This window comes from Gymnodraco acuticeps, unplaced genomic scaffold (genome assembly GCF_902827175.1).
Source record: "Gymnodraco acuticeps unplaced genomic scaffold, fGymAcu1.1, whole genome shotgun sequence".
Taxonomy (NCBI): domain Eukaryota; kingdom Metazoa; phylum Chordata; class Actinopteri; order Perciformes; family Bathydraconidae; genus Gymnodraco; species Gymnodraco acuticeps.
Window position 1 is genome coordinate 165,038 of NW_022992032.1, and position 18,083 is coordinate 183,120.

The 18,083-nt window shown below is 42.3% G+C and overlaps 1 protein-coding gene across 1 annotated transcript in view; it reads left to right on the plus strand.

Annotated features, from left to right (window-relative positions):
• pkhd1l1.1 (PKHD1 like 1, tandem duplicate 1) overlaps positions 1-18,083 on the plus strand; it is a 64,836-nt gene that overhangs the window by 44,474 nt on the left and 2,279 nt on the right. Inside the window, 21 exon segments of the mRNA XM_034201615.1 lie at positions 1,909-2,072; positions 3,141-3,270; positions 3,744-3,862; positions 3,978-4,107; positions 4,309-4,476; positions 4,634-4,737; positions 5,061-5,187; positions 5,313-5,434; positions 6,159-6,249; positions 6,886-7,034; positions 7,641-7,763; positions 7,870-7,981; positions 13,697-13,813; positions 13,908-14,073; positions 14,522-14,754; positions 15,540-15,704; positions 15,824-15,981; positions 16,083-16,218; positions 16,830-17,174; positions 17,274-17,425; positions 17,602-17,748. Of these exon segments, the coding sequence (XP_034057506.1) occupies positions 1,909-2,072; positions 3,141-3,270; positions 3,744-3,862; positions 3,978-4,107; positions 4,309-4,476; positions 4,634-4,737; positions 5,061-5,187; positions 5,313-5,434; positions 6,159-6,249; positions 6,886-7,034; positions 7,641-7,763; positions 7,870-7,981; positions 13,697-13,813; positions 13,908-14,073; positions 14,522-14,754; positions 15,540-15,704; positions 15,824-15,981; positions 16,083-16,218; positions 16,830-17,174; positions 17,274-17,425; positions 17,602-17,748 (3,158 nt within the window).

Here is an 18,083-nt window from a genome sequence, read left to right on the forward strand (position 1 = left end):
GGATAGGGCCACCATACTAAATTGTTTTAATGAGCATTTTGTGTCCTGTGGCTCTCTGTTTCATTCCGTTTCTAATTCTGCTTCTGTGAACACTACAGTCGGTGACTCAGAACAATGTGGTCTGGAAAACCCCTTCAGTTTTACTCCTTTTACTGTTGATGTTGTTCGTGAAGTCTTAACCAAGCTAGATCCTAAAAAGCCGGCTGGTCCGGACAACGTAGAACCTTTCTTTTTAAAGATAGCTGCAGATTTTATTGCTCCACCTCTTACTACTCTTTTTAACCTCTCTCTCAGCACGAACAAAATCCCAAAAGTATGGAAGTCAGCGTATGTCCTGCCACTACTAAAAGGAGGGGGGCCACCTTATTAAACAATTATAGACCCATCTCTAAGTTGTCAGTTCTGGCCAAGGTTCTTGAACGCCTAGTGAGTGAACAGGTAAAGGTGTTTTTATGTAACAATGACATCCTGTCTAAACATCAGTCCGGCTTCAGAAAGCAACACAGCACCATCACTGCCACAATGAAAGTGGTGAATGATATTACGAGTATTTTAGATAATAAGCAGAGTTGTGCAGCTCTATTTGTTAACCTATCCAAAGCTTTTGATACTGTCGATCATTGCATTTTGAAGCAAAGGCTGGTCAGTATAGGCATGTCCAGCCATGCAGTGGGGTGGTTTGTAAACTACCTCTCTGAAAGGTCCCAATGTGTTCAGTTTTATGGGCTGTCTTCTGAGTGGTTAAACATCACTAATGGTGTACCACAAGGTTCAGTTTTAGGTCCGCTATTATTCTCTATCTATATTAATAGTTTAGGTGAAAATGTCGAAGGAGCAACCTTACATTTTTATAGGGACGATACCGTTATGTACTGTGCAGGTCCCTCGATTAACGAGGCTGTTGTTAAATTACAGGCTGTTTTTAACATTATTCAGGCTCAGCTCTCTGAGCTTAAGCTTCTTTTAAATGTGGATAAAACCAAGGTAATGCTCTTTTCTAAAGCTAAAGCTAAAAATACACCAGAGACTGCTTTGGATATTGTAACTACGCAAGAAATACAACTTGAAGTGGTTACCTGTTACAAATACTTGGGTATCTGGCTTGATGACTGTCTCACTTTTAAACTTCATGTCAATAACCTGCTTAAAAAGCTGAGGGTTAGGCTAGGTTTCTTTTACAGAAACAAGTCCTGTTTCTCGCTTGAGGCCAGGAAAAGGCTAGTCACTGTGACCTTTTTACCTGTGCTGGATTATGGTGATTTGTTATATATGAATGCACCTGCCAATTACCTGAGCAAGTTAGATGCTGCGTATCACAGTGCACTGAGATTTTTGACAAATTGTAAAGCACTTACGCATCACTGTACCCTGTATACCAAGGCGGTTATGCCATCACTTACTGTACGGAGGCTCAGTCACTGGTACTTTTTCATTTATAAAGCCATGTTGGATAAACTACCATCTTATATCTGCTCCCTGATCTCTCGGCGAATTGAAAGTACTTATTGCCTGAGATCGCATGCTGTGGTTTTATTAAATGTGCCAAGTGCTAGGACTGTCTTAGGGAAGAAAGCTTTTAGATGTGCAGCTCCACTAACATGGAACAGTCTGCAAAAAGAATGGAAAATTACCAAGCTAGTACCACTACATGTTTTTAAAGCTCGGTTGGATGCTACAAAATCAGATGCTGTTGGTACCTGTACATGTGGTTAAATATGTAAATTGTAATCCCTGTACATTTTGCTGTATGATGTCTTTTTGTTGTTCTGTTGTTTATGTCTTCTTGTGGAACCTACTGCTGCAGGTCTCCTTTGAAAAAGAGATCATTGATCTCAATGGGATTTTACCTGGATAAATAAAGGTTTTGAATTGAATTGAATAATACTTTTCCTTCCTGTTAAACCACAGGAAAGTGGGTGGTTTTGGACAGTGACACCCCCGCGCTCAATAAGCTGACCGTGCTTGGAGTTCTGGAGATTCCCGACCACTTGAACAGCTCGTCCACCAGACAGGCCCGGGAGGTGCCAGTATACAACACGGTGGTGGTGGACGCCGTCTACATCTCCATCCAGGTCAGGGTCTCCTCATTTAGTACCTAAAATGTTACTTAAAATTAAGAATGTAACTATTCTTATCACCTAATACAGTGTTTCTCAAACTTTTTCATACCAAGGACCACTTAACCAATAAAAAAACACTCGCGGACCACCTAACCCCACAAATATCCAAAAACATCGTTTTTTACAAATCGCCTGAAAATGGTACAAACAAGTGGCCACATGTGTGATTAAGGTGTTTATCTGGGCTATATCATGCAATCAAAAGTGAAACTTAAGCTCGCTCCATTACGGAGATATTCCCGCGAGAGTGCGGAAAACTTAAATGTATTTATTTATTTCAAATGTGAAATTTTACCAATATACTCACGGACCACCAGTGGTCCGCGGACCACACTTTGAGAAGCACTGACCTAATACAATGTTTTGTTCCTCATACGTCAGATAACTCACTAAAATGGGGGGGAGTCGCAGGCGGCACACTGCTGCTGCCTTCGTCCCCCTAAGAAGTGCAGACGTTTGTTTTCAGGAAAACCCCAAAAAGCATAATAGTGCCCCTTTAAACATCCTTACATTTTTTACTTGTTTTTCTATTCTTCTGTTTTATCCTCTTAAATCAGATCTTGCCATCACTGTTCCTCGCTTCATTTAGAGATTAAACATTGTTCAGTTGACCTGTCTAAAATGGTGCTGTCTCTCTTTTCCATTTTTGTTCTGTTCACCATAGTTTTTCCTTTTATTTGTATTGATCATCTAACATATTTATCATTTTAATGTTGCATCTTCCAAAGGTGGAGCTATGTTAATTTTGTTTGTATAATAGTGGTTAGCTGTATTATATCATCTGTAAGTTGATTCATACTTTGCAAAGTAACTTTCAAATGAACATACTGAGGTCAAATGTATAATATTTGCCTCCAAAATGTAGTAAAGAGAAGTGAAAATACTCAAGGAAGGTACCTCAAAGTTGTTTTAAAGTAAAGAAGTTGAGTAAAAAGTCTTCACACCGCTGGAAACAGTTTGAATGACAGCTGGTGCCGCTGCAGTGTGTGATGTGTGTGATGTGTGTGTTTCCTGTTCCAGGGCGGCAGGCTGATCGCAGGCTGGGACGACGAGCCGTTCAGAGGTCAGCTGACCATCAAACTGAGAGGAAAGCACAGCACCCCCGACTGGCCCCTGCCCAACGGACCCAACCAGGGCTCCAAAGTGCTGGGTGAGAAACAGCATCAGTCAGCTGCACCTGAAGTTATATAGATGTGGTGAAAATATAATAATAGAACATAATTGCTACTGTTAAAGAAAATATTTGTTTTTATCTATTTAATATATATTTTCAACCTATAGAGATCAACAACATTGCCACACATTTTTAAGTACTCAGCGTGACATTTAATGCAATACATAATATATCTCAAATATGTCCTTAACATGGGTTTTTTAGACATTATAAATATAACTACATACGTTGTGCATGTGGACCCTTCCAAATATATATATATATATATATATATATATATATATATATATATATTTATATTGTTTCAACAGGAAAATACCTTTTTTTTTGTTTCTTGCCATTAGGCCGATTTAAGTTTGCCTATAATATGTAGAATTCACGTTTAAAAAACCAAACAATGTTTTATTCTTATATTTTGCATGATCATTTTATAATTGAATACTCCACAGGTGTGTTTGGTATCCTGGACCTGTATGGACTCCCTCCCAGTGTTTACCACACCAAGCTGGGCTCCACTGCTGCGGCTGGATCCAACACTCTGACCCTGTCGCAGGCTGTCGACTGGCAGGTCAGAGAGCGGGGAACTCAAATGATATTTTTGATGTGCTTATGTATTATTCATTTAGACTAACATCTCTGCGAGAGCTGGTGTTCAGCGTGTGTTTACCTTGTTGTGCGTGCAGGTTGGAGACGAGGTGGTCATCTCCACCACCAGCTACAGCGCCTGGGAGACGGAGAAACGCCAGATCACAGACGTGTCCGCAGACGGCCTCATACTGACCCTGAACCAGCCTTTGACCCATGCTCACATTGGTCAGTTTAACGTCTGTCTCTTAGGCCCCAAAATCAAAGTCAAACATAAAATAAAATCATTTGTGATATTTACATTACATTTTGAACTGATATTCATGGGGATACTTTAAAGTGACATTGTAAATGCAGTACTTGGCACAGTATTTTAACACAGTGGTATTACTCCTTTAACTCATTCTGACTGACTCTCTCTCCCCCCAGGTGACACTCACTCCGGGGACTCGTTCTCCTACACCCTGGCGGCGGACGTGGGACTGGTCAGCAGGAACATTAAGATCGTGGGAGAAGAGTACGCCGAGATGATGGACGAGTCGTTCGGGGCAAGACTGCTGGTGGGCTCCTACTCCTGGGAGGGGATCGACTACAGAGGTAAGAAAGAGTATAACATGTGATTTCTATTCTTAAAGGATAGTTCACATAGGATTAATCAGCTGTAGCAAAATGACTCATCTGGAGTGTCAGACCTTTGGGCCTCTCAGGACAGTTTCAAGATGTTATATCATTGTTTTTTGTTCCCTACCTGAAGGAAAGGCTCAGATCAGAAATGTGGAGTTCCTCCGCTCGGGTCAGGAAGGCTGGACCGACTACTCCGACCCCCGATACTCTGTGGCCTTCCTCAACCTGGGAGAGGTACACACACACAAGCACAAGCACAAGCGCACACACACACACAAGCACAAGCACAAGCACACACACACACACACACACACACACACACACACACACACACACACACACACACACACACACACACACACACACACACACACACACACACACACACACACACACACACACACACACACACACACACACACACACACACACACACAATATTAGGTTTATGGTTTATTTCTCTAACAATCATTTACATGATCACTAGGTACTGAGTACAAAATATCTATTCAATTAGTTAAAATGTTAATAATGAATACTGTTGTTCCTGTGTAAAGGTTTCAGATACGGACTCGTACCTCCAGGGTTGTGCGTTCCATGATGGCTTCTCTCCGGCCATCGGAGTGTTCAGGACAGCTGGACTGAGCGTCGACGATAACATCGTCCACCGCACTGTGGGAGAAGGTACACACGTTACCGACAAAGTAGTTTACAATTGGTTTACAATTTACACATAGGACCAGAATATCCAAATGAAATAGGCCCAGTTTAACAAAGGGACATTTCCTCCTCTGCACCTCGGGTTGCAGGTATCAGAATCTGGGGCGACAGGACCACGGTGAGGAGGAACCTCGTGATGATGACCATGTGGCCCGGGTCCTATCAGGACAGAGAGGAGCCCTTCAACTACGCCTGGAACGCTGCCATTGAGGTCAGTCCACTCGGAATAAAACAAAAACCCATAGACACTGTTACATTCACACACATCATGCATCATACAGTATGAGCCATTACTCATATTCTAGACCAGTGTTTCTCAAACTTTTTCATACCAAGGACCACTTAACCAATAAAAAAACACTCACGGACCACCTAACTCCACAAATATCCAAAAACACATTGTTTTTCTAGACCAGATTACAAATCGCCTGAAAATGGTAAAAACAAGTGGCAACATGTGTGACGTAGGTGTTGCACGGGGCTATATCACGCAATTGAAAGTGAAACTTAAGCTCGCTCCATTGCGGAGATATTCCCGCGAGAGTGCGGAAGACTTACATTTATTTATTTATTTAAATGTGAAATTGTACCAATATACTCACGGACCACTGGACCACACTTTGAGAAGCACTAAGAGCCTGCATACTCCCTTTTATTTGTTCACAATTCTGCACAACGATCCCTCAGGACCTTCTTAGTATATTAGACACATATTTTATTCTCAGGATTAATTGTCATTACTTTTTTTGTGTATTTTTTATTCTTGTACGTGTTTCTTTAAATACTTTATAATAGTTTTTAGATACATTTTTATAGTTTTATCTAAATTTCCTCCTTCATTACAACTTAATTCCTCTTATTGTGTTTATGTATGCATCTTTATACACCAAAGCAAATTCCCTGTACTTGTCAATAAACCTGATTCTGATTTTCAGGTCAACGAGGGGACAAACGTGGTCCTGCAGCATAACATCGTGGCCGGATACGAGAGAGTCGCTTATCGCATCGATGGAGAGCCATGTCCAGGTAAACTGACTCAAAGTGATCAGCAGAGGTGGGAAGTACATTTACTCATGTACTGTTATTACGTACCATTTTGAGATACTTGTACTTTACTTGAGTATTTCCATGTTATGCTACTCTGTACTTCTACTCCTCTACAGTTCAGAGGTAAATGGTGTACTTTGACTCCACTACATGTATTTAATACCTTTAGTTACTTCACAGATGTGGATGAATGATGTGAAATATAATCAAGTCTTAAATCAGACTTTAGCTCCACCTGGAGTAAATCCACAAGCTACCCTGCAGTATACAAAGTCATTCAAACTAGCTGTACCTTTACCAGCTTTGAGAACACTTTCATGATCAATCATTATAAAACATATGTATATATTATTCTGAAATGGACCAATCTGCACAACGACTACTTCTGGTACTTTAAGTATATTTTGATGCTAATACTTTTGTACTTTTACTTGAGTAACATTTTGAATGTTTTGAGAATATTCTGTGGTACTTCTACTTTTACTTAAGTTCACGATTTGAGTACTTCTGCCACCTCTGGTTACAGTCCAAGAAATGTCAGGTTTAATGAAATCCTGAATTGCTCAGACACAGGGAAAAGATTCAGCCTCAGAGATTAAATGTTTCCCCGTACAGGATATTTGAACAACAATGAGAGGTGGATGAACAACGAGGCTCACGGCGGTCTGTTCGGAGTCTACATGAACAAAGACGGTCTGCCTGGCTGCAGCCTCATCCAGAGCTTCTTCATCTGGAAGAGCTTCGACTACGCCATCTACTTCCAGGTTACAGTCCTCTTCTCTTTATGACACCATTTTGATTCATGTGCTTTAATTCTGGCTTAACTTGAAGCTAAAGTGTGTGACCTGAGGTGAAGGGATGTCATGGATCAGGGGGAGTAAAGTAAATGGGATTGTACTCATACACAACAATAGAGAGAGGGTATAGAGGAGCAGTGTAGAAGGACTTCACTTATAGTAAACACAAATATGGATGGATAGTAAAAAGTGTACAGTCCATTTACCCTCGTCCTTAGAACAGCAAACTCCCTTGAAATGTTTAAAAGTCAATTAAATCTTTTTAGTATGGCTTTTCATTTGGATTAACTTTCAATTCTCACTGGTATCATTGTCCATGTTTTACTGTATTTTTTTGTTTTGCTTTTATTTAGCATTTTACATTTTCTTTTTAAAATTGTTTTATTTTAACCTATTTTAATTTCTTGTCAGCTTTACTTCAAGGGAATTTCATTATGATCCCTGTTGATGTTTTATCTTGTTCTCTTTTTATTTTAATATTGTTGTTATGTTTTCTTCTTGTTCTGGAAAGCACTGCTTTGTGCATGAAAGGTACTAGAAATAAAGTGCATCCTGATCTTCCTCCCCTCACAGATCCCCATGAGTGTGGTCATTGCCAACGTGACCCTGGTGGACAACGGGATGGGCATCATGCCTTTCGTCTACGGCCCCCCCTCTCTCTCCCATGCATACGCTGATAAGACTGTACACGTTCAGGTGAGAGGGATTACTATGGTTAATCTTTTCTTTGTTTTTTATTTCCTAAGATTTAATTGGTTTACTATAAATGAGTGACTGTTTCATCTTACTCGTGTTTTCCCAGAATGCCTTGATTGTTGGCAGCAGCCCGAGCTTCAACTGTTCCTCCACAGTGCCAGGCACCGACTTTAATATAGTCAACAGTGGCAACAGCCGGGCCCCGAGACCCCCCACAGGTACAGTGTAAACTTATGATGAGGAAACTAGGGGCTTTATTTAGGGATACCGTGATTATTGAGCTGAAAAACTCAATACTGTTTGAACAGGCTTTTAAAAGGCCTTGATACTTTTAGGATGTTCATGAAAAATCCAAATCTAGACGTTACCAAAGATGTCACTTTGTGTTGAAAAGTGGTGGGGACCTAATGGCTCAGTTTGAAACACACATGTGATTTCATGTAATCTCTAAGCGGTTGACCAATCACAACAGAGCCGGCCAGCTAACCAATCAGAGCATTACATTACATTGCATTTAGCTGACGCTTTTATCCAAAGCGACTTACAATAAGTGCGTTCGACCAACAAAATACAAACTTGAAGAAAACAGAATCATATAAGTACATCAGGTTTCATAGAGCCAAACATTTCAAGTGCTACTCAACTGGCTATAGATAAGCCAGTCCTTTATTAGTATAAAAGTGCTTCGTTAATAGTTCTATCGCTCGAAGTAGAGTCGAAAGAGACGAGTTTTCAGTTTGCGCCGGAAGATGTGCAAGCTATCTGCCGTCCTGATGTCAATGGGGAGCTCATTCCACCATCCTGGAGCCAGGACAGCAAACCCACGTGTTTTCGCCGATGGGAACTTGGGTCCCCCTCGCAGCGAGGGTGCAGCGAGTCGTTTGGCTGATGCAGAGCGTAGTGCACGCGCTGGGGTGTACGGTTTAACCATGTCCTGGATGTACGAAGGGCCAGATCCATTCGCAGCATGGTAAGCAAGTACCAGTGTCTTGAAGTGGATTCTAGCAGTTACCGGAAGCCAGTGAAGGGAGCGGAGGAGCGGAGTGGTGTGGGAAAATGTAGGAAGGTTGAAGACCAGACGAGCCGCTGCATTCTGGATGAGCTGCAGAGGTCGGATGGCACATGCAGGTAGACCAGCCAGGAGGGAGTTGCAGTAGTCTAGGCGTGAGATGACGAGAGCCTGGACCAGAACCTGAGTCGCTTTCTGTGTCAGCTGGAGACGTATCTTCCTGATGTTGTAAAGTGTGTATCTGCAGCAACGGGTTGTAGCAGCGATGTTTGCAGTGAAGGACAGATTGTTATCTAGGGTCACACCCAGATTCCTTGCAGTCTGAGTCGGGGAAACAACTGAGGTGCCGATGTTGATTGTTAGGTCAAGAGTGGGACAATCTTTTCCCGGAAGGAAGAGCAGCTCAGTCTTGTCAAGGTTGAGCTTGAGGTGATGAGCAGACATCCACTGAGAGATGTCAGCTAGACAAGCAGAGATGCGTGCGACGACCTGGGTCTCTGAGCGGGGAAAGGACAGAATTAATTGGGTGTCATCAGCGTAGCAGTGGTAAGAAAAACCATGCGGGCTAATGACTGATCCGAGCGAGTTTGTGTACAGGGAGAAGAGGAGGGGACCAAGAACAGAGCCCTGAGGGACCCCTGTAGTTAATTGACAAGGGTCGGACTCAGACCCTCTCCAAGTCACCCTGTAGGTACGGTCTTTCAGGTATGAGGTGAGGAGGGAAAGTGCAGAGCCTGAAACTCCAAGTTTTTGGAGAGTGCGAAGGAGGATCTGATGATTCACCGTGTCGAATGCAGCAGACAGGTCCAACAGGATGATGACAGAGGAGAGGGATGCAGTTTTGGCAGTGTGCAGTTCCTCCGTGACAGCAATGAGAGCAGTTTCTGTGGAGTGACCTGCCTTGAAACCAGACTGGTGCGGATCCAGAAGGTTGTTCTGATGGAGATAACAGGAGAGTTGTTTAAAGACAGCGCGTTCAAGTGATTTAGACAGGAACGGGAGGAGAGAGACAGGCCTGTAGTTTATAACATCAGACGGGTTGAGAGTGGGTTTCTTTAGGAGAGGGTTTACTCTTGCCTCCTTGAGACTGTTTGGAAAGTGACCAGAAGTTAGAGAAGTGTTGATGAAATGGGTGAGAAACGGTAGAATATCAGGAGCGATAGTCTGAAGGAGGTTTGAAAGGATAGGGTCCAGAGGACAGGTGGTAGGGCGGGCAGAGGTAATGAGGGTAAGAACCTCACTTGGAGAGAGAGGGGAAAAGGAGGTCAGTGTGTGGGTGAAAGGAGGGTCTGGTGACCCAGCGGTGAGTAAAGGTGAGTCAGAAAAAGAAGAGCGAATATCATCAACCTTTTTTTCAAAGTGGGTAACAAAGTCGCTTGACAGAAGTGAGGAGGGGGGAGGGGCTTTTGGAGGGTCCAAGAGGGTGGAGAAGATGGAAAATAGTTTTTTAGGATTGGAATAGGAAGATTGGATCTTATCTTGAAAGAAAGTGCTTTTTGCCTGAGAGATCGAAGCAGAGAAAGAGGAGAGGAGAGCCTGATAGGTTAGGAGGTCGTCACGGTGTTTGGATTTCCACCGTTTCCGCGCTGCTGCCCTAAGGACGGTTCTATTAGCACGCAGTGCATCATTTAGCCAGGGAGCAGGAGGGGACTGACGAGCCTGCCGAGATGTGAGAGGACAGAGTGAGTCCAGAGTGGATGAGAGAGTAGAGAGGAGAGTTTCTGCAGCAGAGTTTGGAGGCAGGAGTTGGAACGAGTCAGAGGAAGGGAGGGCTGAGAGCACCGACGAGGCAAAGGTAGAGGGGGAGAGGGAACGAAGGTTACGGCGGACAAGTGCAGGATGAGAAGAGATTAGTTTGTTATGTTTGGAAAGGGATAGAGAGAATGAAATGAAGAAGTGATCGGATGTGTGGAGCGGGTTTACAGAGAGGTTAGAAGTAGCGCAGTTCCTTGAGAATATGAGATCAAGGACATTGCCAGCTTTATGAGTTGGTGGGGAAGGAGACAGTGAGAAAGCAAAGGCGGTTAACAGAGATGTTAGTTCGTCTATCTTCCCTGTCTGGAGGTTGAAGTCTCCGAGAAGTACAGCGGGAGGGCCAGTTTCTGGGTTGTGTGAGAGGAGATTATCTAATTCCTCCAAGAAGTCCCCCAAGGCGCCTGGTGGACGGTAGAGAACAACAATGGTTAGCTGTATAGGATGGGTTACTGTGACGGCATGGAATTCAAAGGTGGAAGGAGTGAAGTTAGGTAGTTTGAAGAGGGAAAAGCTCCATTTGGGAGAGAGCAGGAGACCAGTGCCACCTCCTCTGCCAGTTGGTCTGGGTGTATGGGAGAAGGAATATGCAGTGGAGAGAGCTGCTGGGGTGGATGTGTTGGATGGAGTAATCCAGGTCTCAGTGAGAGCAAGGAAATCCAGAGACTGCAGGGAGGCATAGCCAGAGATGAAGTCAGCCTTAGGAACAGCTGACTGGCAGTTCCACAGGCCACCTGAAACTAGATGTTGGATCTCAGTGGAGCATGTGGGATAGACAGAGCAGGCCGGTTATATCGATTACGAGATACACGGGGCCAGTGATAATTGCGAGAAGACACATGAACAGGAATGGAGAAAATACACATGATTATAGCATGAGGGGCTAAACAACCAAATAAAATAATAAAATAAAACACCAGCGATACTTAGCTCAATCAAAGTAGGATTTGCCTCCTCTTTGCCACCCTCGTGACTCCCACAGGACTCTAATGTATTTGCCAGTCTTACTCCCACAGGACTCTAATGTCTTTGCCAGTCTTAGCCTGTCTGACGCTGAAGCTGATGCTCCAGGAAAGTGCTACCTAAAATGGACACCTGATTGCTGAGTTCTCACAGCTGTGGGGCAACGTCCCTTTAATTAGTTAACTCTGCAGCTGGTGGCCCTCAAAAGGAAATCTAGACTGGCTTCCTCCTGATGTGTTATTGTCTTTTAAGTCAATTACATTAAACCCTAAGTTATAAAGTTATGAGTTTAACCCTTAATACAGTTACACCTACTCAATAAAGCTCTTAGTACAAATGTTTAAATCAAAGTTAACCCTAGCAGTCAGTTAGTTCACTTTTAAGGTTTCAGTCAAATGACTTGTCCCAAGTTTCTGTCTGACAGATTCAGAGCAGACTGGGCTCTGGTTTCAGACAGAGGGTGAAAACAGGTGCTGCAGCACAGGCAGTATGAGAAAAATAAAGAGCTTTTTGAGCATTAAAGCATGGAGACATGTCACAGTAGAGGAAGAAAATACCAATATGAACCTGAAAATATGCCCCTTTAATGGGGCATAGCTTAGAATACGAAATACCATGGACCAAAGAGAAAACGAAAGAAAAAAGTTTTTTTTAGTAACCTTATTTTGGAACCATTAGGCTGGGCCTGATTTGTTTTTCTTTTTAGCTAAGTTTTGGGACAATGCACATGTGTTTTCTTTCATTATTTACATTGCTAGGCCTCTCACGATAATTAATTTAGTTGGACGATAAATGTTCCCGGAAATTATTGCGATAAACGATAATATTGTCGGCACCGTTGTAGACCATTTTAGACCACGGACATAATGATAATATATAATAATAATTCAAGTACTTCCTTTAAAACAGAACTTTTTTATTGAACATTCAACATTGCAAATGAAATGTGAAATAATATTCAAATATATAAATTATATATAATAAATAAACAAATTAATTAAATTATAAAAAAATTATGAAATCACACACAACCAAAACAATAAATTAAATAGACTCAGGCTGGAAAACAGAGCTCTCTCGCTCTCTTTCTCTCTCTCTCTCTCTCTCTCTCTCTCTCTCTCTCTCTCTCTCTCTCTCTCTCTCTCTCTCTCTCTCTCTCTCTCTCTCTCTCTCTCTCTCTCTATATATTTTTTAAAATATTTATTTATATAAATAAATATATATTTATATTTATTTATATATATTATATATATATACTCTATACAAATAAATAAATATGAGCGCACATTGTCTCACAAGCAAAATAAACCTCAACAGGCCATATCCAAATCTGTATCAATCAAAGTTTTCGAGCAAGGAACACCAACATGTTTGCATTGTCGGGGGAAATGCATCTTTGATTGTAAACTGTCGGGAAGGTGGGGGCTCTCCATCTCCAGCTGCCGTGTTTGCTCCCAGCTGGGAAAACGGATGGGGTGGTTGTGTTTTAGGTGCAGTTTAAGGTTGGTCGTATTGCTAGCTTTTGTTGCTACCTTTTTTTTAAAAATGCGACACACCGCCCGGCTCACTCAAGTCTGTAGGTTCGCCTCGCTGATTTGGCTTAAATCCAAAATATTCCCACACCGGAGATGTGTTATTAGGTTTTGCAACCACTTCCATTTAACTTCAAATTCCCCTCGAGTAAGTCACACGTTGTCTCCTGCTTGTCTCTATATTATTCATTTGGCTGCTACACTGCTGCACGCGGAGTGTCCTGACCTGGCTGTGTGTGAGCCCCGCCCCTCACAGGGCCTGGCCGGCAGCCACAGCGCTCCTGGCTAAAATGCTGGTCACATCCTTATGTAAACAAACACGCATGTAAACGGCAATTTATTCAGGTCAGAAAGGTTATCGAGTGTATCTGTATTTATCGTACGATAAGTCAATTACTTTCTTATCGCGACAGGCCTATTAACATTGCATTAAATGTTTTTTTACTGTGCAAACCAAATATTCTCAATACCTTCTCATTTGCTTGTTAACCTTTCTTCAGAATCAGAAATCCTTTCCCATTGCGGGGAAACATTTATTCCCAGTGTAAATGACTCCAATGGACACAAGATCTTGAAAACATTAATTGTTTTATTCTGACTCAAATTGGTTTTGCGTATAAATGCAGAGTGGTTGAACTAATAATAATGCTAATTTTGTGATTTTGTACTCTGTACAGGTGGAAGATCTGGAATCTGTTGGCCCAATTTCCTATCCAGCCACAACACCGCTCCAAAAAAGCCCCATCATATAAACATGGCGTACAACTCCATCAAAGGACTGATGACAGTCAGAGGTGAGTTCAGGCTCTGAGCTTTGGGAGCTCCATTGAAAACAATCTGCTGATTATTTGGAAAACATATTTATTATTTCTCGTTCCTCCTCTCTAGACACGACATTCGTCAATTTCGGGACAGTCTGCTCCGGAGAAATAAACGTTGCGTTCATGACCAACCCGCTGAACGAGGACCTGCAGCACCCTGTGCACGTGTCAGACATCACCATGATCGACAGCCAAGAGGAAGGCAAACTATTCATCCACAGGCCTGACGTCAGGTAAGCCTTTTCCCATCTACAGATACCAGGCACAATCTGTGATTACCTTTGATCAGACAGTGGGAACATCATTTATACAAAAGGAATGATAACAGGGGATGTAGTTTAAGACAAAACGTAGAAATACATATCTGATTCTAGTCTTAAAGAATGCCAAATAGTTCAACTAAGACTTCAATTAAAATAGCTTCTAAAATAAATACTGTAATTTAATGTAAATATTATGGGTTCAATCCCAGATTTATGTTTATTTTCTGTTTCCTTTAACTTTTCATAATTAAATAGACAGCTCATCAAAGCATAATTTAATATGTGTTTCTGCTTAAAGTGAGGATTTAACTAGGAAAAACCTCTGTATCTTTACACAAAGCATTTGAGACGATGCATATCATTCTCAGATGACATCTTCGGGCTGTTTTGTGCATGATAAAAATGTTTTTGTGCTCAGCAAAGCGAACCCGTCTGACTGTGTGGACATGGACTGCGATGCGAAGAAGAAGACGCTGCTGCAGGACTTGGACGGATCCTTCCTCGGGGCCGTGGGGGCCGTGGTGCCTCAGTCTGAGTATGAGTGGGGGGGCGATACCAGGAGAGGCCTGGGCGACTACCGCATCCCCAAAGTGATGCTCACTCACCCCAACGGCAGCCGCATCCCCGTGGATAAGATCGCTCCATACAAAGGTAACAAGAGAGGAAAAGATAAACACTCAAACTGATGTCCAGTGTAATAATTCTCCCTAAGCACTTTTACAAATGTATTTATAATAGGCTGTATAGACAAATCTCCATGTGCCCGTCTCCAATGTAATGAGCCAGACAGGCCTATATTTATTTCCTTTTTTATTGTTTTTAATTTTTTTATCTGAGAATATGTAGGCCTAGGCTCGGGTAAATTATTTGTGTTAAAATCTTGCGATTTTAATATTTATATATATATATATATTTTTTGACAAGTCTATTGTTTTATTGAAAATTGCCTTTTAATAAGACATACTGTGAATCTGCCTTAATGATATCATTCCACAATAAACACATTTCATTTCTCCCATTTGTCTGGGACATTGGAATCTTCCCGAGTAGTGGTCGCTTCACCTATTTCTGCCACCTTTGACTTCATCTTATTCGTTTTTCTAATTTCTAATTTAACAACAAAACTGACCTGGTTATTGTAGGAAAATAAATAAATCAATCATTCAAGCTCATGTCTGCATTCGGTTTCAAAGTGTGCATTCTTGACGTGCTAAAAATGATTGATTTATTCAACTACCTTAAGTGAACAATGCAAATAAAAACATGATTTTATTGTTTTATGCTGGGGTCTTGCAGAGAGTCAAAAGTTGTATTGTTAAAGATCAGAGAAATTACAAGGGAAACAAATGAAATCTCCATCTTTAAAGTCCTGTAAACAAGTACGTCTACGGACATCAGAGATTGGGTACATCACAAAAGAATCTCTGTGTCCTCAGGTGTGATCAGGGAGGACTGCACCTTCATGACCTCCTGGCAGAGCTACAAGTGTTTCGGGCTGAACTACAGGATGCTGGTGATCGAGAGTCTGGACGCTGACTCAGAGACCAGACGCCTGTCCCCCGTCGCTCTGCTCGGGGACAAATTCATCGATCTGATCAACGGTGGGTTGAGTTCTATAGATCTGATGTGAATTAAACCCAGAGCAGTCTGAACGATCTCTCTCAAATTAGTCACAAGAAGAGGAAGAGTGTGTTTGTAATCCAGCCGTGTGTTTTTGCAGGTCCTCAGGATCACGGGTGGTGTTCGGGCTACACCTGCCAGAAGAGGGTCTCTCTCTTCCACACCATCATCGCCACCGGACACTCCTTCGACGTCTTCTTCACCAGCGTCAGCCCTCAGAAACTCCGCCTCATGATGCTCCAAGCTAAACCGTCTGAGGTCAGTGCCCAGCAGGGAGAAGACTAACACTGCTCACTTACAATTCTCCTCCATGGGCAAGGGTAACATGTTCTTTTTTTACTAAAACGTCTTTTTTGCAGAGCGTTATGGTGTCAATCTTCTACTCCAAGCCGCAGCGGTTGGATGTGTACGTCAATAATAAACTGGTTCCTCCAACTAACGCTAAGTGGAACGATGATAACACTGACTACACCCTGAAGAAGCCCCTCACACCAGGTACTCACACTTTACACACACGCAGATAATCTGACAGTAGGTCAATACAGACAATAAAACAAACATTATACAGTATAAAGGATGTTCAAAACGCATAGTGTGGAGCTGTGTCAACATAGTGTTTCTGTCTTTTTCGTTTTGATTAAGTTGCTCGTTTGTTTGTGTCTCAAACTCAGTCAGAAAATTCAATATTTAACTCCTGGCAATAAATACATATCAGGGATATGATAATAAACTACAAAACTGCTACTAGTTTTTGATGATAACTTTTTTCCCTGTTTTTCCAAAAGCACCAGAATGCACCAGCACTTACATTTGTCTTATTATTTATTTTTATGAAAACATTCCTGTCATTTTAAAAAGAAACACTTTTAAGGAACATTTACTATATAATCTACAAAAAACCGTATTTCAAACATTTTTAAAGATACCAAGCATTTTTTGCGTTTCATTAAATCCTGACGATCCAATTATTTTTGTATTTCCTCCTTTGATGGAGAATCTTTTACATTTAAAGGGACAATAAGATGATAATCAATGTTTACCATGTCTTGGATGTGTGTGGTAAAGAAATATTTGGTTAAAGTTTAACACATTTTCTTTCCTTCAAGGTCAATACATCCCTTCGCTGAATGGCACTGACGGCAACAACTACTTCGACCGGGAGAACAAGATGCTGAAGGTGGTGGTGAAGGGCTCCCAGCCGGTGGAGATCCGCACCGCCCCCGTCCTCGTCATCTCCTTCGATCTGCCCGCCATGACGGAGGCCGAGTTTTTCGGAGACGACCTGATTAAGAACCTCGCTATATTCCTCAAAGTTCCCGCAAACATGATCCGCATCACCAACATCATCCGGGAGGACGGAGGCGCCCGGCGCAGGAAGAGGTCCACCGGCCTGAAGGTGGAGCTGGAGATCAAGAAGCCTCCCGTACAGCAAACCTCCAACACCACCGACGGTTAGTGGAGCGCTCTTTTCTGATGTTTGTTTTCATGTCTGATATGTGATTGTTGATCAGGATTCCTGTAACATCTGTCTGTTCCTTTTGTCTTCTCAGATGAGCAGGACTTCACGCTGTTGAAGAGCATCGCTGATGATCTGGGTCAGGCAGCGGTTTCCGGAAACCTCGGTAGCTCCATCGGCTTCAACGTGTCCTCCATGGGCGTCATCCCACCCCCCCCACCAGCCTCTGACCCCACTTGGAAGGAGGTAAATGACAAAACAAATATAAACTACATTTGAGGAAATACATTTGTAGAATTAATAACTACATCTTCAGAATAAGAACTACATTTGTAGAATAAATCCACATCTTCAGAGTAAAAACGACACAGAATAAATCAGTTTTACACGAGAGCTCACTGGTTTTGTGTTTTAAATGTCAGGCGGCCGAAGAGGAGGTGACGAGGGAGGAGGCCCCCGTGAGCTACGTGTCCAGCGTCAGCGACCTGCTGCTGGTGGAGGAGCCCCTCACCGGGGAGTTTGTGGGACCCCTGCACCAGCAGCCCAGTCTCATGGCTGTGGACGAGCTGGTGAGGCAAACATCACTCCTCACTGCAAAGTTATTATCATTCTGTTGTACTGCGTGAAGACAGGTACCATGAGCCATCTTGATGTTAATCGAGATAGGAGACATTTTGTATTTCCTCTTCATTATAAGTTGAACGCCTAACAATACTAACTATTAAAAAACATTCAGGTTTTTTCCACTTATTCACAGGGTTTGAGGTTATTAGACGGATACAAAGTAACATTTCTTATCGGCATGTTCAAGATTGTATATCTACAGTGTACAGTTCAGACTTTTTATAACTTTTTTCATTTATTTTTATTCAGCTTGGGAATTTAGCATGTCCCACTGCTTTAA